At 37.0% G+C, this 26,945-nt stretch overlaps 1 protein-coding gene across 5 annotated transcripts in view; it reads right to left on the bottom strand.

The window, feature by feature from the left end:
* ANO10 (anoctamin 10) overlaps positions 1–26,945 on the bottom strand; it is a 154,999-nt gene that overhangs the window by 97,249 nt on the left and 30,805 nt on the right. For all 5 annotated transcript variants that reach the window (XM_071561164.1, XM_071561168.1, XM_071561165.1 and 2 more), the window contains 6 exons: positions 24,521–25,090; positions 22,152–22,207; positions 20,516–20,590; positions 19,403–19,585; positions 15,880–16,071; positions 13,698–13,826 (listed from right to left, as the gene is read on the bottom strand). In XM_071561164.1, the coding sequence (XP_071417265.1) occupies positions 13,698–13,826; positions 15,880–16,071; positions 19,403–19,585; positions 20,516–20,590; positions 22,152–22,207; positions 24,521–25,090 (1,205 nt within the window). The remainder of the gene's footprint in view (positions 1–13,697; positions 13,827–15,879; positions 16,072–19,402; positions 19,586–20,515; positions 20,591–22,151; positions 22,208–24,520; positions 25,091–26,945) is intronic.

Here is a 26,945-nt window from a genome sequence, read left to right as displayed (position 1 = left end):
CACAGCACACCATCAGCTCCCATAAAAGATCCTTATCTTTTCTCACTAGGACAAAACTGCAGCCTATCAAGTAGAATTCAAAATGCAGATTTCTTAGGAAATTCAAGTGCCAACAAAACTACTAGCAAATAAAACAATGTGCTTTGGCCTATGTAAACCTTTTTTGTGTGATTTTTATCTATCATGCACATGCCTTGATATAACACTAATTGGTTGTAATTCAGAGAACAGTGGCAGAGGATGAGTAACTCATTTTTTATTTTATTATTTGTTTGATAGTTAGAAACTAATTTCTAAAACTCAATGTATATTTCTGAAATTCCTGGCAAAACCATTGAAAAACGAAACCACAGTGCAGAAATACACAAAACTGAAATGTGGGTTTGGAAGGAACAATAAAAGTAAATATAACTACTATGACAAGATGGAGAATAGTTTTGACACTCTCAAAGCACTCGAAAAGCAAACAAATAATAAGGAAGCACGCAACTGCCTGGAGAAGAAAAGCCCTTCAACAGTAACCATCAACAACTGTCAAGCTGGAAAGACTATCCTGTGATGGATCAGATCCCATTTCAATAACTTCATCAGCAATGTTGGTGAATTAACAGGAAAATCTGCTTAAGAACTGCACATATCATAGCAAGCAAGGAGAAATCCAAGAGCTCTGAAGAGCAGAATTAGAACTCAGCAATCCTAAAAAACTGAAGAAACAGTGCACATTGAAAGATGTATAGCACTAATTCAGGAAAAAAGAAATATTCAGGACAAGGTTCCGGCAGAAAAAACAAAAAACCTTTTGGCATGCTAAAAAGAGTATTACATAGAGCACAAGATGTACCTGAACCTCTTTTATATGCACTTGTAGCTTATTTCAGGTATCATCATTTTCAAAGTAGAGACAATACTGGCAAAACCAAAATGAAGTATTTTGAAATAATTGACCTTTGAGGAAAAGCTGAAAGACGTTAAGTTCACGTGGTTCAGCAAACAGAAGACGAGACCATCACAGCAGTTGGAGTCACCATGAAGGGAGCAGTGACCAAATACTTTTCTGTGCTATAAATACCAGTCAGCTTAGCCTGCTTTGCGGAGATTCTGGTTAAAATTCTTCTAAGTACAGGAAAGCTCATAAATAGGTTACTTTGGAAGGCCGAAAAGCCTTAAAATAGGAATTTCACATCTTGTGGTGCTGGTGAAGATTACATGATCCTGCTCCAGAACGGGGGGAGAAAAGTTACATAACCTGAACTTAAGGCAGGGTCAACAAAACACTTTGAATGTTCATTCCCCAATCAGCTGGGCTGGCAGAGCTGTTACACTGTGCTGCAGCAGCATCTCCACCCTCAAACAGCCACTCGTGTTTCACCTGATGAAAGATGGGGTAAACAGGAACAGAGAGAGAATGACACACACTTGAGTCTCATCCTGACAGAGTCAAGCTCTGGCTGAGGCACACAACACTGAAACATTAGGTAGGCCTTGCAGGCTCTCTACAGTTTTGACATTGATTTTCCAGATGTAGCTAAATTCTGTAATATAAAACACATTAGAAAGGCACATATTGCAAAGGTACAGTTCATAGCTACAGATGATAGTAGGCAAAAGGAATCTAACATGAATTTATCTCTATGTCTTGACTTTCTGCCAAAATATTAAGCTATCTTTGTGTGTTGTAAAATGTATACACATGCATAAGGACACTTTTGTACCAGCCGAAATGCATCAGTGTAATTATACCAACACAATGTCTGCAGGCAATGCACTAACAGAACATGACAGGACAGGAAGTGTCTTTTGTTCAAAACAGTCAGCAAAGCTGTAAACCTTCCTCCAAACTTTTAAAAGAATTCACAGTATAGCTTTTTACATATTAGCCACAATTACTTCGTGGGATAAAAACAAGCAGCTCTTTCTGTGGTTTCCAAGACCATAACCTATCACTCACTAAATCTCTGCAGCTCAGATGTCTTCAGAGGGATGCTGAGCAAAGCAAGATGCAGGTGGCATATTAATACAATGTGACATTGCAAAGGAAACTGGTTTTCCTCCCTCTTTTTGTTCAGAGTTTCTATTAAAAAGGCAATTCTTGCATTTAGCTTTCCTAGCTAAAATTTGAGAAATATATCATACAGTTATATATGCTCTTACACTTCAGCTTCAGAAGACATTTTACAACATACAGCTTTAGATCCATTGCTCTACAAATTACATTGCATTTAAACTACATAACTACAGACACTATAGATCTTCAAGTTTAATCTACATGGAGACTGGGAAGGAAGAGCAAGTTGCCAATACTGTTATTCACTCCACCTTCAGGAACAGTTAGGGAGGGGAGGAGACATGAAAACAGACTAAAAACTCAGCACATTTGGAACTTCCCACTGTAAAGATTTATACCAAAATAAAATTATTAATATACTGTAACAGTAACACTGCACCCCTTACATTTTTTCTTCAGTAACTGTTATTGTTAACTTCTCTGGCTAGTCCAGGTCTTAGTGCAACCATCACAGCCTTTGAGGCTGCTTGGAAAGCCTGAGCAACTTGCAAGATTCACAAAAACAAAACAATATAATGGTATAAGGCTCCACCCACATTTAGCAAATTCACAATTTTCAGTTGCAGTCACACCAAAACAAAGACCATGCAGCTGGCAAAGAACCCAGGAAATTACCAGTTATGTTTTGTGCTACATGTAGCTGCCAAGATATGCACCAAAAAAAGGAGAAGTCCTATGGCAGCAGATCCACTCATTCCTTCTGACATATCCAAAGTCAGTTTTATTTGGCCATAAAGGACCATTCATGTTTAGGGGAAGACCAGTTCATGAAACTACTAACACAAGGGCACCAGTGTCCCTTTCCACCTGGTGTCTCCTTGGGGAGGAATATGGCCACATCCCATTCTCAGTTCCAGCTGTGCCTTTGACTCTTAAAGGACATTCTGCAGTCAGAATTTAAAAGTGATTTTAGTCTTCTGTAATTATGGAGCAAAACAGAAACAGGGGTGCTGGCAGGAACACTCTACAGTCTGCATTGTGAGCTCCTTATTCACATGGAAGGAGTTAACCTTCAAATGCTCTGTATATATACATTTTATGCTTTTAAAAATAATGTCATACAAGTTTCACAGAATTATTTTGCTAAACTGGCACCAAAGCCACTGGAAAGATGTCACACTAATACTCACTGTATTTCTCCTGCTTCCTCCTGGCAGTTCCTAAAAGTACACAGGAAGTGAAGCAGGACTACCAAATGCCACCAGTGTTAGAATAAACTGATAGTTACAGGTTTATTTAACATACCATCTATCAAGATGTATTAATTTGTCTTACAAACTACTCTTAGTATACCATCTTTCTTTTTTTTCTTTCAAACAAAGCTTTTAGAAGACAGAACAAAAAAGTACTTGAATTCAATAACTTTATTTGCTAAGCTGTAAGAGTAAAAATTTAAACATTTCCTGTAATCAACTGTTTATTTCCATTTCACTGGATTCCTAAACAAGTTTCACTCAGATTTTTCACTCATCATGAGCTTCTGAAAAAAATAAACTGAGATGCAAATAAACTCAGGTATCACAAACTATATTTCAAGTTTAATAAGATACCTTCATATTTGATATTGGTTTATCTGTAATGCCTATACCAGGCGCACACACACTTTTTATCTTACGACAAATCCTCTGACTAAAACTAACCTTGATCAAACATATTATGATTTATGAATTCTCAGCAGCTTAGAACTGTGTCTCCTTTGTATTATTCATTGTAGAGATTTAGCTGATTACAGGCATGCATTAGAAATCTCCCATGACTTCAAAAGGACTGTTGGAGGCATTAGAATAGAAAGCAGCAGCATACCAGGCACTTTGCACACTGCCACACTGAATCAAAAATCCCTTTGAAAATTACACATCATGGCACTAATTTCTTCTGATTAGAAGAGTGAAAATCTGGATTGACACTTCCTTTCAGTGTAAGATAAAAATTCAGTGCAAAAATGAAGTAATTAAGCCCCATTTCTTCTGACATTTTCTAGCATGACTCATGACCATCTTCAGCCTGCGTTTAATAAAACGTTTTCACAGTGAATATTAAAAAAACCCCAAAACCTCTCTACTACAGCCTTTCAATTCAGTACTGTATTTTCCTGCACAATCTGAGTTACAAAATCCGTTTTCATTTAAGTGTGCCAGGTGGTTTTCAGCACTTAAAAGCAAAACAAAGCAAGGAAGCAAAAACAGTTGTTTGGGTTTTTTTATAAACCCAGATTTTAAAAAGCACATGGTACTCTGGAGCTTTTATTAAAGAAGATCATGAGAGTAAAAACTATAGAAAAAATTTCTATCATTTTTAAATAAATGACCATAGAAATGCTGGAAGTTTCCAGTCAATTTCCAACAGACAAAAATTTCCTATCAATAAAAACTAATTATGTTTACTATACTGAGTAGGTATGTAAAAAAGTCAAGAACATAATACCAAAGTTGATCCAGAAGGTTTAACACTCCAAACCAGAATGTTAAAATTATTGTGAAGAATTTTAATAACAGAAAAGCAAATTCTTCTCCAATTTTATAACTGGAAAACACATGAACAACAATATTACATCATTAAGACTCTTGCTGTAAAAAGGTGTTCATATGTAATCAACAGTATGGACGCTCCAATAATTCTTTGATTGGCTTTCTTCTGCTATTTGGAAACAGTTTTACTGATCTATTCTCCATCTCTTGTTTACAGCTGCAGCTGAAAACCCCACCCTTTCTACCTTGCCTGCCACTCATTTTCACTCTCAGTCATCTGAGGATACAAATGACAACATGTATTTATCCTTCAATGTGGCACACAGTTTAAAACCAAATAAACCAACCAAAACATACCACATTCAACAAAGAAATTATATAAAACTTTGGAGATGGGAAGAAGAACATCACAGTGCCTAAAAAGAAAGATTCCTAGTAAGAACAATACAAAGAAACACTACTGCAAACTGCACCACAGATAAATGGACATATGAACCCTTACAGCTCTTCCTCTTTTCTAGGGAAAGCCATTATTCAGGCCTGTGCTGGCAGCTACTGATATCACATTTGCAGAGAATTATTTAAATAATTTAACAGAATAAACTAATACATTATTTACAAAAGAAAGCAATTCAGTTTCATGAAATGCTAAGCCAGTCTTGAAATGGTTGTGAAGCAAGAAGGCTTTCAACGTTCATACTCTGTCTTGTCATTAAACAATTACTCATTCTAATCAAGTGGAAAGTAAACAATTAATATTAATAGGTATTAACTTGGTTTTTGTCTGGCCATTCAACTTCCAACTGCCAGAAAGGAAGAGTACATCCTGATCAGGCTTGAGCTGGAAATATTTACACATTAAAGGCAAGTTCTTTGTGAGAAATATTCAACTAAGTGGGTTTTAAAGATATCTGAAAGACTGATTCTTATAGAGTACTTTAAAATGTCTTGGAATTGTCTCCAAAGATCTGCTCTCTATTCATCCTCCCTTTTGAAGTTTTGTCATTTTGGCATCCTTACACAATCCCAGAAGAAACAGAAAAAATATTCTTACTCTATCTTCTCTTGCTGTTTTTCCAGGTTGACACTTGTGAAGCACTTATTAGCATAGTTAAGAAATATGCTCTCTTCCTAAAGTATCTTCCCATCCAACCTCCCTAATATATGCATAGTTTAAGCATACAGCAGTATCTACCAGATAATGTTAATTCATGAGGAATGGCACAATCTCAGAAGCCATTAATTTTTTCTTCTTACTGAAGGAACCCAGCATGACCCTTCTAGAAAGTTCAGGCCTTTCAGCTAACTAGCACCTGATACCTCTGCAGCTCCCTGTTCCTGCCCACCACCTGGGTGATGGGAAAAAGAGAGCATTCCCTTTTTGCTATTATTGTTTCTATGGGCAATTAAATGCCACCCTGACACCAGATCCTGTCAGCTCTCAGGAGGTCAGCAGGGTCAGCCTCGGTCAGTACTTGGGATGGGAGACATCTTGGCAATACCGGAGGCTGTAGGTTCTAGTCCTGAGGACTTCACTGTCACCATCCAAGCTCGCTCAGCCATGGCAGATGAACCTGAGTTAAAGGGAGGGGCCAGTTCTGCACAGCTGAGCCTCACCTAAAAAACCCACTGCACGGGCTGGAAGGGCCCACCCACGTGGGGACAGCCCTTCCCAGATCTTCCTTGGCGAAGTTGAGCCATACACATCATTGTTTCTACCAAGGTACTGCCAAGCTTTTCTCACAGTGAGAGGGTTTCCTGTGCCACCAACTTCTTAACCTTCAGTGTAATGGCAAACACACACTGGCAATTTAGAATTAAAAATCTTTCTTACATGGAAAAAACAACTGAAAAAACAACTGAAAAAAAGAGCAAAGAAAAGCTAAAAAAATCCAGGGTAGAACCAACACACAAGATAATAACTCACAAAACTGACACTATATTAACATTAGTTGCTTAACTAGCTTCCTATTATGAAATAAGTTCTTTTGGAAAAGTGGGTATGCCGTTGCATAAAAGTATTGTACACTTTCATATGCACCTCTGGCCAGATCATTTTCAGTCATGAGACAGGTTACACTGCAAATCACCAGATCCTGGGAATTAATTTTGAGGGAGCATGACTACATAGATAGCTGTACTAATTTACTCTTCCCTTGGGCTCTGCTGCAGAAAGGATTCAGGCCTACACAGACCCCTAATCGGACCTGGCTCAGTCGTTCCTTTGTACACAGTCCTAGTTCAACTGGATCAAAAAGTTCTGTTAATAAAAAAGGTAAAGGTAAAGCTGTATTTCATACACCAAATCTGACCCTTACAACCAAGACATTTATTTATTTATTTAAAGATAAAAATCACATTCTGAATTGTGTCCTCTAAAGGTAGGAATAAAAATTACTGTCAAAATACAATGCTCCAGTTGGAGTAGACACAGTAGTAAAATGTACATTTCTGTTATCAGAGTTGAAAAACCTGATGCAACACATGGGTTTCTTGCTGTCCTACACATTACTACACATAACCTGCATATTTAACACTTTTCAGTGCTTGTACATGATTTGAACAGCACAATTCATTCATTTGTGTGATTACTTTTCAACTTTGAACATAGCAAATTGAGAATCTGCTAAAGGAAAGGTTTAAGAACAGAAAATAAGTAGGAACAAATGAAAATGACTCAAAGAGGAAAATGGATAAAAATTGTTTTAAGCTCTGAGACTTTCAAAAGGACACTAGACTACTTAAGGACAGATATTAACATGCATTTTCATTTCTACACTAGCAGAAAGCTAGAGAACACAACTTGCTCAGATCTTTGAATTTTTAATGTTTATTTGCATTCTGACACACTATTAAGATTTACTATTCAAAGTGACAAAAAATCTACACTAAATCAGAATGAATATCACAAAATAACCAGCAGATGGCAATAAAAAGATCTGTGATAAATTTTGATTTTGGAAATAAACATAATCTGTATTAATGTACAACCAACAAAATTGTCATTTCTTATTAACCTTGTTGATATGGCTCCAGGAGGCTTCCTGAAGCAGCAAACATTTATAAAATTTTATTCAGACAAATCCATAAACCTTTCCCTCATCTGAAGGCGAAAACTCATGCTGAGGTGAGAAAAAAACCCTGAGAACAATCTGTTCCCCTGCTACTCAGAAGAATAACTTATCTAAAATATTTCTTAACTGTATATTCAAACTAAACCAACAATTTCAAGAATCTTCCGATGTATACAAAATGCAGATATTCAAGTTCATTTTTAAAATCTTAAAATGTTGTCAAACAATAAAATAAAAAAGCAGTAAAATTTGTTAAGTCTTTGTACTTATATGAAGACTAAGTCTTTCTAGCTCTAGAAGCTTCATTTAAGTCTTAGACCAAAGCTATTCAGCAGCTACTGGTAATTATTGCTATCAGTGTCAAACCAGTCACCAGTGTCTTGGATTAACTTTTTTTAACATTCAGAATTAGTAATGATGCAGAATTATTTTATATATGTATACAACAATGGACCAAATAATTACACAATTTACATAAAGTGCATTTTTCCATTTATCTTTCTGTATTTTCATCACAAGTGCAAGCATAGATAGGTCTTGGCTAGGATACCTGTTCCACTGAAATAAAATTCATGATGAATTAAATTGCCAAGTATTTTCCCAAACTTGAACCATAAAGCTGTCAGTAAGGTTTGCACCTTGCCATGAAACACTTCAGAAAAAGAGGTACTTATATAACTCCCTAATTAGTATCTCCTCACTATAGCTAAATAGTCAAATTTTTTTCAAAGGCACTTTATGCTCAGCTGTTTAGCTTCAACTTTTGCACTTTTATAACTCCATTAGTGTCAATGGATGTGTGTATGCTGATATAGCCTATTTTTCTGCCTTTTTTCCCCTGGTTTCTTTACTATGTAAAATTGGCCAATGCATAACTTTGTATTTAGCATATCTGCTAAATCACAGACTCCTGAGCTCTACATGAATAAAGCTAATTGCTCCACACATTTGGAACACAATACCATGCAGGACCATGCCTTACTTCCATCCTGCCAGAATGAAGTCGTGTACATTATTGCCAGGAAATAAGCCAGCTAATATGGTTTCATAAAAAAGTTACCCAACTTTATGGGGAATAAACAGATTGTGTTGAAATCTGTTGCAAAACATTTAAGGATTTTTTTAAAGGAGAAAAAGAAAGGCAAATAATTTCAATGTAACAAGTCACCTAAAATTGCTTTTGCTCAGGAAGTGGATTCCTGCACTTCAGGATGCATCAAGTACTAATTTTCAAGTTTATGTAGTATGCAAAGTATAACATCATCCCCTACTAGAATCCAGACTTCTTAACTCTGGTAGTGTTTCCCAGTTTCTGTGGCACATCATCTCATAAACAACTGTCAAGCTTACTGCTCAGCTGAGTGTTGGGGCCATTACATTACAACTACTCAGCAGAAGCCAAAGGGTTTCTACTGTACATCATAAAGCCTTTGATGAAGAAATACACCTACTAAAATGGAACTCTAGAGAAAAGAAGATTACCAGACAAATCTCAACCCCTTTGATTTTGGATTAGCTTTATTAACAAGCTATGATTTCTTCTTCCAGCCTTTGACAAATGGACTGTCAGCTCCTCCTCATCCAGAAAAAACAAGGGTTACTTCTCTCATTCCATTCAATACTTCTTATAGAACTGACTTTTCAATATAGGATTTTTAAGATGCTCCTGAAGATCTATTTTGACCAGAGCTGACTACATTTTTCACAAAATCGTATTTGTAGTCCATAAGATCAGATTTTATCCTACCATTACCAAGACAGACCTCCATTATTACTTAGTATTTCCAAGACAATCCCCAAATGCCTCAATGTGGCGTAGAGCATCCAGGCTAAGTGCATTTCTGAAAAAAAGCTTTCCATTACTTTACTACACTTGAGTGCTGGATACACGAGTTACTTTTGGAGACCAGGATACATTCATGCTAAGCTGTACTTTTACAGCTACGGCTTCAAAATACCCGCATTGATGTACTTTTAAAACCAAAATTCACTGTTAAGACATGTACATGCAACTCATTTCTGGAGCTCAACTTTCAGAGTAGTCCTCAAACCGATTTAGTTAGCATTCTTCAAATTTATGAGAGTCTACATTAAAAATAAATAGTCAGCAGGATCAAAACTCTTTGTCAAAAATTTTCAAAGAAAAATAAATAAAGCACTCCAGAATTAAGGTTAGACCTTGTTTTAACCCACTCCCCCAACAATCCACTGAATTTCTTCAGAGTAATTACCCTTTTTTTGGTTAAAATCAGTGTAGGAAGTCAGAAGTCATTGGGAACAGTTTCACACAAGCACAGATGCGTGCTTGGAATGTCCTACTTTGCACCTGCAGTACAGACCAGAATTATGGTAAAGCCTGACTAACGAAACACCCTATGGGGGATAAACTATTTTAAAATTATGTTAATAAGGATTTATTGTTTCCTGCTTTAAGGACATTCACCTGCCTCTTCTTGTTTGAAAACTGTGCTGGCTGCACTCAGTTATCATCCATCTGTAAGTAAAAGAGGGGAGTTTCATCATTCTGCTCCTGGTTCAAACCATGTTGCTATGGAAGCAGATGTTGAATTGATGAAAATAGGTCAACTGTTCAAAAAAAATCACTGGTTTAATACTTTAAAAATATTATTGTATGTTATTTTAAGGCTTGCCATTGTTAATATTTTATTCTATGCTATTCTAATCAGCATTTACTTCACTCACACAATACATATTCCCATCAAAAATGTAGACAACAGTAGAGTTGTTAATGAAAAAAGAAGTATTTTGCATAAATCTGTAGGGGCTGGGTACGGAATGAATACAAGAATATCACACACAGTTCTTTGTTACTCCAGTAGTGGATGGTGTTAAATGTTACCATACAAACTGGTTCCATTTGAAAAGCATTATTAACATTTTTTAGGAAAAAAAAATCAGGCTATTGCTCATACCTCTGCTTGGCTTTGACAGCTACAGTGCTTTTCTGTTTAGCTTTGCATACAACAGATAAACAAATATTCAACTGGAGTCTCAATTACTTAAAACTGAATAAAATACTTAAAGACAACTCAGATTTAAGTAGGCTACCTCACCAATAGAACAGGGGGAAACACACATAGCCAACTCAGAGATTTCTTTCTTAACATTTTCAAACTGCCTGCCAAGCTGCTGTCAAAACAGCATAAACACATCATAAAATGCTCATCTTCACCTGCACCAAACACCACAACATAAAATAACTCCCCTAAATCGTGTTTCTGAATCTCTACTAGGTAACCTTATCAACACCCTGGTACATCCTAATTTTTTCCTACCTTGACACTGATGTACTTTAGATGCACCAGGTTTGTCCTAGAGGTTTAATGTGATATATTCTATTCCTGAATTTTTCTTTAGAGCTGAAATGCAGAGTTTAATCATTAATAAATACAGTAAAGGTGCATGGGAATACTGACAATATGAGATTTGTGTTTCTTTCATAGTTCAGAGATCTTCCTGTAGTAATACTCAAAGGAGAAAGGCTCAGTGGTGCAAAGCCTCACAATTTAATCCAGCACAAACCTACCACAGCACTCCTGCACATCTTCCACACGTAACTGCTTCTGCCCTGCTCCCCAGTGAACTGGGTCAGACAGCTTCTCCCAGATCAATTCCCTAATCTGGTTCATCATATAAAATAAACTCCCAGTGTAACAGATAAGATGTGAATAAATACCCAGGAAGCAAAAGCAAAACCAGCCCCATCTCTTGAAGCTGCCATAAATCTAGACTGCTGCTGTTCACAGTCCCACAGCATCAAGTAATACTGCCTTCTTTCAACATTTTGTAATCAGTGTTTTAACCTGAGATTTGTACAACAGAATCTCTGATTAAAAACATTCTGTAACTGAGGACAAGTTTAACTGTCAACACAATTGAAATCACCTTCAACAGAAGCAAAACTCATGTGCGCTCTGTTCATTTTCATATGGTTTTTAAATAAAACTTCTGTATAAAATGTTCTGCACTTTGGAGAACGTTTTTGGACTCCAGAAAGTTCATCATTTGTGTTACAAAATTGTTTGCAAGATTGCATGACCCAAGCTATTCTCTATCTCTTTAAAAATTCAAACAAACGAAACCTGTCCAAAACCAAATAACAACAACAAAACAAAAAACCCCAAAACAACAAAGCTCGAAAAAGGCACACCCATGAAGTTGATAAATACTGTTTTAAATGTACTGAAAGAGTGCCCTTATGGAGACTGCTGAAGTCTTACATTTCTCATTGAATGGTTTTGGAACTGTTTATAACCAAAAACATTCCAAAAAAATCACATGGCTTGTTATGCTGCAGAAACACTTTAAGACTCATATGTTGAGTTTATATCTTTGTGTTTTCTCAGACAATAAATAGTTTGTAATAACAGAAAAACAACCACAAAAAACCCCCTCAGACTAGCATACTTAAAATTATCAAGCATACTACACTTCTATTTAAAATCAATTTTAAATAGACCTTTTCTGACCATTGCATTATGGCTTGCTTTGTTGGTGGCAGTGGTGGTAGGGGGGGTGTTAATTAAGAAGAATAATAAGAGAAAGCTTTTCTTTAACCAAACAGTTACCTTTCCTCTCCTCTGGGTCCTCCAGCATTAGCCTCCCAAAGTCCTTTCATACAATGTTAATTATAGATTGATGGTCTTCAACAAAGTTGCTTCTCTGTATAAGACAACATTTTCCTCTCTCCTCCCCTTACTAATAATTTACCTTTTCTTTCCAAACTTTCTTCGCTTTGTTTTCTGAATCTCCCTTTCCACAGCATTTATAGCTAATTTGAGATATAATGTTAAACAGTAATTCCAAGAGCTACTTAATTAACATGCTGCAATTCCTGTCCCTAAAGGGTTGCATATAAGCAGAATTTAAATTTAGAGAGAAAAACACTGATATCCTCCTGTGCCTACCAAGGAACAGAGGTCAGCCCAGAGATCACACAGCCAACTTCACATTCCACACAGATAAGAGTGGAATACAAAGCAAGCAAAGGCAAGAACAACCCCATCTCTTTACACTGCCATAAATCCATACTGCTTACACTTAGTTATACAGTTTTCATAACATGACCTCTCTAGATACGTTGTCCAGCAATGTACTGTATGATTACATTTAATGTACCAAATTAGTTTCGCATTCAAATACCTCACTGAAGTCAATGTAAATGCTCACACTTGCATAACAGGAGAGCACATCAGGCTGCCTGTAGACTCTTTAACATCAGCAAACCAGCTGACATGATCCATATTTAAAGTTAACTCTGCAAACCTTAAGGCTTGAAAAATAAAATTGAAAGCAAGCTCATAATTCATTGCATAACATTTAACACCTGTAAAAAGAACAACAAAGAAATATGTGCTCCTGATGCACCTTGGTAAGGCAATTTAGTAATTATAAATACACAATCCAGACCTTTTGCCACAAGGAAAGTAAATCCAGTTCCTAGAGGCTAAAATAGCATAATGATGAAAGTCAAGGCAATGCAACACAAGAAAGCTCTGAAGGAAAGATACATAAGGGCAAAGTCCTGCAGCCTCAGTTATTATTTAAAACGCCCACATACATCCCCCCATGTCTGAAAAAGAATAACACTCAAGTGCTTACTTCCATAGAATTAGGAAAAGATTAAACCCAAACACTGTTACAATCACCAATGTTTACAGCCATCATACATAGTTGTTTCACATAAGCCTCACAGGATACATCCATAAAGATTATGTATGAAGTCTTTTTAAGATAAGCTGGGGTCACAAACCAAATAGAGAAATAACCAACTCACAAAAACGTGATTATTTTGCTTCTTGAAATTGCACTATTAAATACTTGCAATACATGAAGCCACAAATACACAGTATCTTGGGAATGCACAGGAAAGTATGGCAACAGCTTTCACAGTACATGAAAACACAGAAAAGAAAGAAACCAAAAGGCAAGACTTTGAAACTCTTCTTTGATAGGGGAATCTTCATTTCCTTTTAGTATAAGGCGTGAGGAAAAGTCTACTTCCTGTCATCATTTTCACTAGTGTTTGTGTTATTCACCAAAACACGCATTGCTTGAAAACAGACTTACCTCTACCAATGCCACAGTCAGAACAAGGTCCATTTTTGAGTCTGGGAAAAGGGCATCCACTTGTGGAGACATTCCAATCAGTATACAATTAGTAACAACTGATATTACACTCATAGTTTCAAAAGCCAGCTGAAATAAAACACAAATATATTTACAGTTACAACCATTACCTCTAATTTACCAGTCCCAAATAGCTCTGGACTATACCTCTCTCTCCATTAAAGCCTCAGAAGACCCCTTAGCTTAAATTTTTATCTTGCTTCCTCTTTTGAATTCTATGGCATAAGACTTGTTTGGCAAGCAGTCCAGACTTCTTCATCAGCTTGCAGGCAAGGACAAAACCACAAGGCTGTAACCTGAACATGTATAAGAGTATGCACTCGCCCACAGTTGTACTCCCAAACATACATTTATTTCAGGATAAAAGAAATAGTGCGAAATTCCTAGAGGAGCTAATAGTCTTAATGCTGGTGTTGAAGGTTTTGTCTGAATGCTAAATAACAGGAAAAGGTAAGGATGGTTCAGAATGCTTTCTTAAATCACGAGTTGCACAAGCTGAAATTTATTGAAAGACAGATTTCCATTTAAACACACGCAATAGCACAAGTCTAACAAGCTCTTGCTATAGAGCTCCCACAATATGTCTGAAAATACTCATACAGCTTAACAATTAAAATTGCAATGTAAGGGTTACTTATTCCAAGGTCCCGTCTGAAATGAGAAAGACTGACATTGAATTGTAGCAACTGTCACAATGAATTAGCAGAAGTAAACTTTCTCCTTGACAAGAAGCTAGTGATTCAGCTCACTTGATAAAATCAATCTAGTATTCCTTTCACAGAAATCTTTCAGCAAATGCTCTAATTTGCCATATGAAAAAGCCAACTTGAAAATCTAGTTTTTATTTTTAATTCACAACAGAAATGAAAATTTCTACTATTAGTTAATGAAATGACACCATAAAAAATTACTGTACCAGTAGCATTGTAATTTTTCAGCCTACTCCCTTGCTTGAAACCAACTATTCTAGCCAAATCAAAAACTATTAATATACCTGCAGCTATGCTTGTGACTTATGAGCACAGACTGACTTTTCTGGTGAATGCAGCTATGCCATCAAGATGTTACCAGTATAGTTTTGGACTGAGAAAAAACATCCCATGTTAAAATGCAACCAGATTGTAATTTGCATGTTAATGACATATTATCAAAAGACTCTCCTATAAATCCACTTCATTAATATCTATTGCATGTTTTTACAAGTATGTTTCACTTGAAGTTTAATGATTTTGTTTCTCATCTCTCACTGGCTTCATTGGATAATATTTACAACTCCTCCAACATAAGTAGTCAATTAGTTAATTGTGCCCTGTGTCTCCATTACATATCACTAGAAAGTCTGTTAAATAAAACGAGAATATGGATTATCCCCTAGAAAGGTCCCCCAACAGACTTCACACTCCCCGTCAAGCCACTGCTGTTACAGAATGCTAAAGTCTCTGGATGCAACTTAGTTGCCTCCTCTCTTTCCAGAAACACCTCTGGTCAGGATCAGTTCACTGACGCAGCACACACAACAGGCTCCAAAACAGCAGGTGCCAGCATGATTGCATGGGCAAACAACTGAGGACAGAAAATCCTTAACCCGGTACTACCAGCATGAAATTGTTTAGATAGACTACAGTGTTCAGGCTGTGCAGAAAGTTCCAGCTCCTGCTCACAGATCCACGTTATTTTAAAATTAGTCAGCTTGAGTACCAGTGATCACAAGGGCACAAGCCCAGCATGTGGCTTATCTATTCTTCCATTTTTTTGAAACCCTTGCTGAGCTCCATGTTTCTGAGATGGCATCTAATATTGCCATTCTAAAATAGTGGTGGCCATAAGGAGTACTAGGCAGTCTCTGGAAGCTTTGCCTTGTTGCAGTTACAACAGGAGTACAATACATATACACGAACAGAAAGGAAGATTTGTTTTCTTTTCAAAGGCAACCAAAAGACATGTGGTCAAAAACCACACCAAAAAAATCACTTGGATAGAGAGTTGGATAGATAATATTCTAAGGCATTAAAGAGAACAAAATCATCTACTAAACTCTGAAGTGCCTCATGGGCCAAACACACATACTTGTTGTTGAAACCTCTTTTAAAAGAAATAAATAGAAAAAAGACACAGAAATTACCTGCCAAACACCAATATTTGCTGTGGGTTCTGCAAATGGACGTTTGTAAACTCTGCACATCTTTAAGGCATCAGAGTATATCTCTGTAATGTTGTTTAACACTGCAAAGACAGCTGCCAGTGGATAAACACATGAGAAAAGACTCACATAGCCAAACTGTAAGAACAACTCCAGGTAATCATCAAAAGTACCCTGAAAAAAAGAGCAAAAGAAAGAACAACTTTAACCTACAAAAAACCACAGAAATAACAGTACAGTTGTAAACATATTTCCTTTTCTCAAATCAGACATTTGAGAATGACTGCTGATAGAAAATAACAACAATTAAAAAACCCCAAACATCCGGTTAATTTGGAATTATTCAATTACTCAACATGTCTTATATGGGAAGGCCAAGGTTTTTCCTTTTGCCTAAATGCATTTCCTGGAAGTCACAGTTCTTACCCTTATAACATGAAGTGCAAACCCATTCATCCTATTCAAGTTTCTGACTATCTCAGTGCACCAGTAACAGAAGGAATAGTGGGGAACAGGAAAATAGCACCATGCATTTAAACAGTCAGAACATTCTCCTAAGAGCACTGAGGCAATAGAAGTCCCAGTCCTTCGGATTGTCAATGAAAGACCAACCAGAAAGGTTGGTTGGCAGATAGGCAACTTTTCTCTGGTACTTCTGCTTGTTTTACTCCAAAATGGGTAGGTCAGAGTTAGTGGCCCACTTGAAGGCTGAAACAGCACAATGCAGCACTGACATCTGAAAGGAACAGTTAGTGGAAACAAATGAAACCTATTTTAACAAATCTATAACACGTCTATCACCTGATCTTTAAACCAAGAAGGTGGGTACTTGTATGCTTACGAAGTATTCACATACAGGTTTATCGTAAGATTTGTATATTGCTTTTTTAGTATTAATAGTTTTCTATGATTGCAGCAATTATTTATGAAAGAATCAAAATAACTCCTTTTAAAGAAAAAGCATTCACTGAACAAAGAATGGTGAAATACCAAAACCAAGTTAAACTGGGATCTAGGTATCTTGTGTTTACACAGACCCACATATTGTCCTCTCTCAAGATTTAAATCATAAAAACTTGACAGTAACTGAGATTATTGCAGGAACCACATAAAATTGGTTCTGGCTCAGACACATGGTTCTCTTATAGCTGTTAAACTGACTACCCTTTCCGGCACCTCATGCTTTTTTCCCTAGCAAACAGAGAGAGGTAGTAGAAGCCCACAAGCTCAGAAATCGGGGTGCTCATTAGTTGCATTTTCATTTGAGCTCATTTTCAAGTTGAACAGTATAGCTGGGTCTTGCAAACAGACCCGCAGGCCAGACCATGAAGAGCTACCTAACTTTTAAAGCTAAGATTTTTCTTCAGAAATGTTTTGTATAAACTCTGAATTTTATTAAGGTCTTTCTCAGGGACACTTTTGCAGGATCCCTCACTGGGGTGGCAGCCATACATCTGTTCCTGCTGTCACTTTCTCAGACGACTGTTGCAGGCAGAGAGCACTGCTTCCCTTTCTGCCCCTGCTTCTGGTAACTGCTCAGTATTCCCACTGCTTCCTCACACCTTTCTTCTCATTTCCTTGTTCAGTATCTACTGACTTTTAGAACAGCAGAGTATAAAAAGAAAATAAGTATTTATTTATGAAACTTTGGGAAGGAAAACAGGAAGCCTGATACAATGTTCAAGAAATTTCTAACTGTGCCATTGTCAGCCGTAAGATCAGCACATGATCTACAGCATCAAGGAAACAAAACCAACAAAGAACTTCAGGGAGAACTACAGGAGAAAAACAAAAATTATTTAAAAAAATTTAAAAATTATTGATGGATGTTTTTACATCTTAAACAGGGTTAAGGGCTGGAGATTTGAAAAGTGAGAGAGAACAAGGACAAAGAAAATGGAGAATTAAATGTTGAAGTGCATGTGAAGGAAGGAAGGAAAACAAAAGACCCTGAAACACTGAATTCCATCAAGACTCCTGCTAAACTCCTCAGTTACTATACATAGTCAAATGCTTCCCCCTTGTGACAGTTTTAATTTTAGAAATATTCTTGCCTGCTGACAGCTGCTTGCAAACAAATCAGTGGTCTAATATCACATATTCACAAGCACAGTACAATTATAGTATTTAGATTGAATATAAAATTAAGGCCTTGAGTACACAGTACCCTGAACTGAAACTGAGGGTAGCAGTGGACACATCCAAAGCAAAGTCCTAACTATGACTGACCTCTTGGGCCCCTGCAGAAAACTATTCAGGGCACAACCATACAACAGGTGCAGATTCATTTGATCAGCTCTGCACAAGAAGCACTGACCAACGAGATTCAAAGACACCACCCTGGCTTTATATGTGACAGCTGGGAATCAGAATCCAGCTCAGTCTAAGAGGTAGAGCTTATCTGGACAGGCATATCAAGGCCTGATGCCGACACACAGCTCTTGGAGCTGTGCAGGTGCAGTGCTCGATTATGCTGATGTACCAGTTCAGACACTATTTCAGGGATTTCTGTTGTGCTCTCCAATGCAAGACAGACATGCTGCCTGAATTTATCTCTCTCCATATCCAACATGGGAAATACCAACCTTCACACAGGAATACGTGTATTAACATTTCTACAGTTTCTCAACTGTAAAAGTAGAATTTCTTCCTCCTCTTCCCATTTCATGATACTTCATGCAGGAAGAGAGGAATCTGATATGGTAATAATATCAAATTTCAAACTGCTAATCTCTATATAAAGGGTATGCTGTCTACATGTAATTTTTATTCTCTAGAAGTATAAACCATACAGTACTAAGACTCTTGTGACTATGCTTGCAGCACCTGACCAAGCAAGTTACCAGCCAGTCTGTAAGGCCTTAACACACACACTGATGTCTACTTTGTCAGTTCCTTTAGAACTGCAAGTAGCAAATTGCATGAAGTGTGTTAAAAATTATGCTGGGTAGGAGGTGGTCAGGAACTGAACCAGGGAGACAGTGAATGCAAAGGCTGTGGTTTCATGAAGTAAGAGCTTCCAGCAGCAGTATTTGCAGAGTTGGTTTCTTCTGCCCTCTCCATTTCTGACCCCATCCACACACAAGCACACTCTCTCAGGCTCTGGTTTAACTGACCATTTAAACTAGTTACTACAGCAGAACCAAACCAAAGCAACCCCCCTCTTCCCTGTGTCAGACTACTCATCCTGGTTCCTTCAGGTTACCCTTGGAGATTAAGGGTATATTCCACAAATACTTCTTTCCAGTGATAAGGGGTTAGGTAGCTCCAGATACAGCTGTTCATTCTTTCCTCTTCTTTCTAGTGTAACCAGGATCCTGCACTGCATTCATTTCTTGATCCAGAGCACCATGTAGCTGCATAAACAATGCTACCAACAAACCCGATGAAGCTGGAAACAAGCTCTCAGGCCAGACAACCAGAAATATTTTCATTTGCCCTGGCTGATATATCTGTCAGCTACAGTCCAGAAAACTTTTAACTCTTTTACAGTAACAGAACATACCAAATAAGTTCCCATTTCTTTCTCCATGTTGACTTGCTCAGCTAATGACAGGTTTGTATCAGTTTTCTTAGAACTCATGAGTTTCTTCATCCTCTTGTTATGTCTCTTTTGAAGCCAGTAAGGAAGCAAGGATTCTGCAAACTGATTGAGGATCTGCGAAGTTATCAGCAAAGTGGCCAAGCTCTTAAGTTTAAAAAAGAAATAAAAAATGGAACTGTGATAAATCTATGATAATTTGCAATTCTGTGTGTTACAGCAACACTGTAATACTATGACAAAAAAATGCCAGCCTAACAAACCAAGGATTAGCATATGAAAAGTATAGATGCTCTAATTCCCTTTTTTTCTATGAACTGAAAAGTACAAAGTAGGAGATGGAAGACTAAATGTTTTGTGGATCTGGATGTATCTTGAAGACAGTACACCAAGTGCAATTAAAAGTTACAATCAGCCTATGACAATGACAATCACAGAGCTAAACAGTGATATTTTTTTAATGTTTTTTTCTTCTTGCTTTTACCTGAAAGTAGAGGAAATGTCATGAACGTCATGGCTGGTATAGTTATGTCAAGTGTTTTGCTAGAGATCACTTTACAAGAACAGAGATCTTAAGCTGAAGTTCTTGTTGTACTGCTCATTATGTTTAGAGCAAAAATATTTTTCAGTTTTCATGTATTTGAGTGCATGAAAGATATTAACAGCAGAAAGTTGATTTAAAATACTAACTACAAATTGGTTTTGCCTTTATTTATTTGCAGATCCTCATTGTAGTCATAAACTTAATGACGCTCCTATCCTCAAGAGTCCCTCATTAAGAACACTACAGAGAAAACCATTTTCTAACGTAAGAGGAAATGAAAATTCCCCAGCCTCATCTGTGTAATCAATTTATTTGAAAACAGTGCCTCATTTATACAGAGGGAAAGAACTGCTCTACTCTGTTATGATTCTTCAACAGTGCTAGGGAAACTGAAATGCAGAAGATGGATTTCTAAGAAAATGTATGTCAGGTTAATGTATGTCAGGTAATAACAATTAAATACTAAAGTCCTGTTTCAATCAATCCTTTATTCTCCTAGATTCATAACATTCTTAAGATGATTTGGAACTCACCTGTCTCAAAAGCTTCATATCAAACAGCACAAAAGCGATGTAGAAGAGAGATGCAAAACAATTTAAGAAGTTGAACTGCAAATAAAAATATTTGGTTTCAGTACTCAGGCAAAAGTTCAGATGCACAATATTATTTAACTTAACAGTTACCCTGACAAAACAGCTTCCATGCAGATGTAAACTGTTCATTAAAATTTTCTTTACCATTTTTAAAACTTAAGTCAGAAAAAACCCCAGTCTTACTCAGATTTTCACTTGACAAGCTGAATGCTTTCCTAAAGCATAGTGTACAAAGAGAACAATTCAACTAGGAAATGTGGACATTAAAAACATGTCACCTTCTGCTTAACCTTCATTTTTTGGCAATTTTTCCAGAAGTAACACTATAAAAGGGATGTATTAATCCTAATTTAGAGTAATGATTTTTTAAATAAATACTTTATCCAAATACATGCATTGGATGATGTATCTCTCAATATGTACAACTGTTCCTTGATATTGTTCGTTGAGATTTATGTTTAATCCTTTCAAGGGGTTTTATAACCAAGAAAAATATTCCCTACTTCTAAAATGTTACATAATCACAGTGCTGTACTTAAAAAAATCATAATCAAGCTCTGAAGTTTCCTACTTGCTACCAGTTCTGCTGCTGCTGTGCTGGAGAACACAGATAAAACAGGGAGTGCAGAGAGCCATTCACAGGGTGAAAGGGAAAACTGGGGGGAACTTAACTTGACATTTCAACATTTTTAAATTATTTTATATCTATATTCTATGGGGAAAAAGAGATAGTGCTAAGTTTTTTGAGAAAGGTAGGGACAAAGTTATAGATGATATGAACAAGAGTTGTAGCTCTAGAGGTTACCAGTAGCAGATGGGTAAGAAGCAGATTTAACCACAAAAAATCAATAAAAAAACCCCAAACAAAACAAAACTACACATAAAACCCCACCACACTGAAGGAAATAAAAAAGGAACTCTGGAAGAGAGTTTAATCAATCTTTTCGAAAGGAAAGATTAATTAAAACAATCTTGGCAACTGCTTTCACTGAACATCTTATATGCAAATTCAAAATTAACAGTACAATTCCTTAGAATCAGTGTCACATCTGGGGGTACACATAAAAGAGCAACTAAAGACACACACCTACACACAGAAGCTGGTTGCTCAGAGGCACAAAGTAAACAGATCAGTATATACTATAAGCTGCACAGAGCAGACTGATGGGACATGTATTTCCAGGCTCCTCTGATCGTCTGAATGATCGTACAGGTGAAAGTCAATACAGGAACTTTTTAAAATATGGTTAACCATGAAACCTTGCAAAAATTGAACAGAATAGTTCCCAGCTGAAGACCACAACAATTAACATGAAAATGTTCATATACAGAATCCTAATGAAAGAATAAATCCATACAAATAAAAAGCCAACTTTCCACTATAAAAGAGGTAACTAAAATAGTCTAGCAGTTGCTGAAAACACAATAGAAATATTGTTTACTCTGGTATTTGTGCTAATATTTGGCCTTGAACAAAACTGTAGGTCCATGAGGTAATGCTAGGAAAGCACTAATAAAACACATGACAAGACATCTTTTTAAATACTTTTAAAAGCTGCTCCTGCTACATACTTACCACTAAAACCTTCAGAACTAAATGATTCTGATATGAAGATTCCAGCCTGTGATTTTCTAAAATACCAACAAAATTATTGATTAGTAAACAGCAGAAGCTCTTATCATATACAAGACATTGCTACACAAAGACTAAAAAGACTGTTTCTCCACCTAAAAATTACTTATCTAACAGTTTATGTTCCTCCAACATTTTAAGGGAAAAAGAATCTATACTGTACCAGTACCTCACTTAACCTGTGAAGCTCACCTGATGCACAGTATTATCATACATACTTTTGTCTACAACTCCAGCACTTTTTCTACTGCACAGACAGAAAAAACATCCATCATGCTTAACACTTAAAATGTTTCTAGCTATTGATTGTTCTTTGGCTGAAAACTAATGCAAGACTAATGGGAATATATTATGGAAAGTAACAATACCTACTTTGATTCAAAACCAGTAAATGCTCACAGAAATATTCCCATACGTCTCTAACATATTTAGATCAGACACTGAGCTCTAGAGCAACACTAGAGTATGTGAAGTTCAGTAGATGCATTACTCATTCTAAATTAATATTTTCAGTTCATTTAAGATAAACTGTCAGAAGCTGATGTTTCAGGAAGGCTGGTTACCAGTGGGAAGAAAAGGAAAGTGAGTGGGAGATTTACAATTTCTTTTTGCTGTTTTGTCAGATTGTACCTTTAAAGGCCTGGCTAAGCAGTAACTGAGAAGGCAGTACACCAGCATGAGCTGTGTCAACAAGGCTGAAAGGAGACACCATCACCGAGGGACCTTGATGAGGACAAATCAGCAGAGTTCTACTCTGACAGGGGTGTGAAGTGGGGCCTGACATGTGGAAAATGCACTCAAGTGACTGAATTCAATTTTTACTTTTAGCTTTCACTAAATGATCAGTTCTCATGACAAATGGGTGCAAAAGGTGAGCTTAAAATACCCCAGATTGCTTCCCATGCTTCATCAGTTTAGCTGTTTAAGTCAGATATTATCTGAAAATACACTGGGTGGGAGAGAAGGTAGGACAGTCAGATGAGCTTTTCAGCCTACTCAAAGCATGGCAGCATAAATATCTTGGATAGAATAGAAAAGGCACAAGCTGTCAGTGTGGCAAATTACATAAATACTGCCTCTGTTGAACATGAAACATCAGCTTGAAACCAAAAAATTCTGAGTTAAAAAAACCCTTGAGTTGTCTGTTAAAGACATTTTAGTCTATCTGATCAACATAACTGGGTATTTTGCAGAAAAGCTTTTTACTGCAGTATAGTAAAAACAATGAAACAAAGCAGCTGAACTCTGGATATGAATTTAAAAGTCATTATTTAAATAAAACCCCTGAACAGTCCTAAACAAATCGAGTAATTGCTTTCTTTTCATATCATGGCTGTCAGGTTGCATTTGCTGAGCAAGTCAATTTGGCATGCACAACCAAGCCCCACTTCAACACCTCTTTTAATTCTGTCTTCTGCATCAATCTCCCTTTTGCTTTATCTTTCTTCTGTTAATTTTCTGGGTCTCTGGCTTTAGTAATGTGGATTTTATCCTGCAAATAAATGCCATATGGAGCTACACAAAGCAGTTAACTCTCCATTAGCTTCATCTATTAACTTTGTCTGAAAGTGACTGCACATGTCTGTAGAAGTGCTAAAATTCAAATAAACACTAGTATTTCACTATCATTATGTTAGGTTACAAAATACAAGGTCCAATCTGTTAAATAAGCCACACACACATGGGAAAAGAAATGCAATCTATTATAACATTCCTTCTCTTCTGAGTGCCCAGAGAAACATGTTTTGATAAGGATGTGAAATCTCAGTCTGTTATATATGTAGCAATATAAATACCTTCATATAGTATTTAGTTGGTGAAAGTAGATCTGGTTCCATTAACTCAGTGCCTCTGCCTCTACAGATGTATCAGTAGACTAAGAAACACTCAGCAAACCCAAGTTGTGGGTTCAACTTCCCAGGACAGTCCTTCCTGCCACCCATCTACCTCTGAGCTCCTTCCTTATGCTGTCACCTTGTTCCTTCTGTCACCATTATGGCCAACACAGTGAAACAAATTGCTGAATCAGGGAAGGGGGACTTCTGCACCAAAGGGACAGAGAGGCTGAAGGAGGCAGGATCACCCCTTCTGATGGCATGTTAGGCTCAGATCAAATTAAACCAAACATGACACTGCAATTTCAGAACACTCAAAATATAAGAAGTTAAGGTAGCCAACTCTTTTACCCCACAGCAAAAAAACTACTTCTGGAAATTTCTTTAACATTCTGTTGAACAAAAGCTCACAGTAAAAGAAACAATGTCTAAGCATCTGGGATTCTAACTTGAAGGAAGAATAAACAACTTTCTTACCCCATGATGTTAAAAATTCAGCAGCATATCGATAGATACGGTTCATAATTTCAATCACAACAGCATATATGATACTGGGCACATACAGCATCAAGCTGCTGAAGTTAGACTCATTCTCTTTGTGATAATCCAGAGCCCACTGTTCCAAGTCAAAGTAAATCATCATCACATACAGTGAGAAGTAGAGGCAAAGGCACACAAATGGTAAGGACACCAGATAAATCCGTAACTGTCTCTTAAAACTTGAGTATACTGGTTCCTCCCTCCCAGTGACAGGATTGATACCCAGGACGCCATGGAAGCCAGATCTTGGCTCTTCAAACTGTCGTTTCATCAACAGTGTCCCCCAACGGTATGTCAGGAGGGCGCAAATCCGCTTCCAAACTTCCAGGATCACAGTGGACCAGAGCAGATTGAACGTGGCAAACATCACATATTTGTCATAGTCTTCCCATGCAAACACGTAATAAGGAATCCCAACGACAGCCATTGGAATCAAAGCAAATGTGAAGTATTCCAAAAAGCCAAAGTAGAGAGCAATGGTTTCGCCAAAGTAGCTGCGTATGTCATCTGCAGAGAGAAACAAATAAGACTCCACTTAACACAGAAGTCAATACAGTATCAAACCTGACTTTACACAAACTTGAAATTTTCCATTGGCAGAATTATCTTTTTTAAGTAACAATTTTATCGCTCTTTTTTTACCACCTCCTCCCATTTAAAAAACTCAGACAGTTCTCTGAATTATTACATATACACACACACACAAATGTACCATTCAGATGGTAAAGAACTCAGTATCTCAATACTTGCTATAGCAACATCAGATATCTAGAGAAGGAGAAACAAAAAGAAGAGAAACCCCAACCAAACTGAAAACAGTACCATCTTGATAACAGAATCAATCAATGAATGGCTAGAAGGGCATTGAAGGCATTTGCTGTAATAAAAAACAAACTTTAACAGTAAGTGACACCCAACTTCTGAAGATTCTCACTGGCATACATACTCCTGGGAAGCAATTTGTTTCAGCCTGCTCAGGGCCAAAAAGGGTTAGCTGTGCTTTGACAGCACTGGAGGAACTAAAGGAACACATGGAAGTAATATTGAAATCTTTAATCTTAAACATGTCAGAACACCCAGGTTGAGATATTCTCTACAGCAGACAATTGATAGATGATATACACACTTGCTGTACTCACTAAGCTTTTCTGCTTAGTTATAGACTTGAAAAGTGCACTAGTAAAGGATGTATTTCAGATATATTAGCTCTAAGAAGACAAGATCTCACTCATCTTACCAATAACAAAAAATGTAGGAGGAGTGTTCAACACAATCTAGAAGTAGCACCACATAAGATATAGAAATATCTATCAGAGTTTTGAATACCAAAATTTGTTTTGTCTTTGCCTGCTTGGAAGACCAGATTGCTTGTATGCCACTGTTATGTGTTTCACCAGCTTAACAAAACAGCCACAGAATCATGACCTCTGAACTGACACTCCCTGTAATAGCCTAACACATCAAAACCCCACGTGCAATACCAGAATACTCTTATGGTTCCTGGTTTACAAAACACTACAGCAGAAGTCCACAGTTGCCAATCATGTAACTCTCTGAAAGCAAGAAGGAAAGGTAAACAGAAGGATCAGAACTCCAACATCCCTCTCAATCAAAAATTCATTAACAACTACATTCAAGCATAGGTCATCAGCATAATTTCACACTCCAAGCAAGCAACATGAAAGATATTCTTAAATTAGTACATTCTAGACAGGTTCCTGGGATTTACTACAGAATTTTGTATATATTCAGTGTCAGTCAAAAAAAAACCCAAACAAAACAACACTCTCTCACATAAACAAAAGACAAGCAGACAGTAAGGCTCCTAACACAATACTCTGGAGACAGGCATTATCAAGCCAGATCTTTAACTTCCTGCAGCTCAGGAAAGAATCTCAAGCAACTACAAGACCCAGAACCTTATAATCAGGCAAACTCCCAAAGGCTTCCTTTCCCATTTGTAGGTAAAGTTCACAGCTTTAGAGTTTAGAACTTATCCTACTACATTGCCAGACTAAAAATTATTTTCATTTTAGGATTATTCAGTGTCTAAAATACATAAGTGATGCTGGCATGCAACAACATGCACTCTTCATACAATGAATTTAAAACAAACAGTTGTAAACACACTTTTGACATTTCTACAACTCAAAACAGCTTTGGGAATTCCAGACATTTAGGAGCTTCTCAAGAGTCAGTTTGATAAAACAGTCTTGGCTTGGACCATTACTGCTTTGCTGATGGATAGGGAGAATTTGTGGTGTGCAGACTGCTGTTACATGAAGCTCACAGACACTGAATCTGCAGACTCTGGAGCCACCAATTTGCAAGTCTAGAACCATTTCAGGAGGTCATACAGTAA

The sequence above is a fragment of the Pithys albifrons genome, chromosome 7 (assembly GCF_047495875.1).
Source record: "Pithys albifrons albifrons isolate INPA30051 chromosome 7, PitAlb_v1, whole genome shotgun sequence".
Taxonomy (NCBI): Eukaryota; Metazoa; Chordata; class Aves; order Passeriformes; family Thamnophilidae; genus Pithys; species Pithys albifrons.
This window is presented reverse-complemented; position numbering and strand designations above follow the sequence as displayed.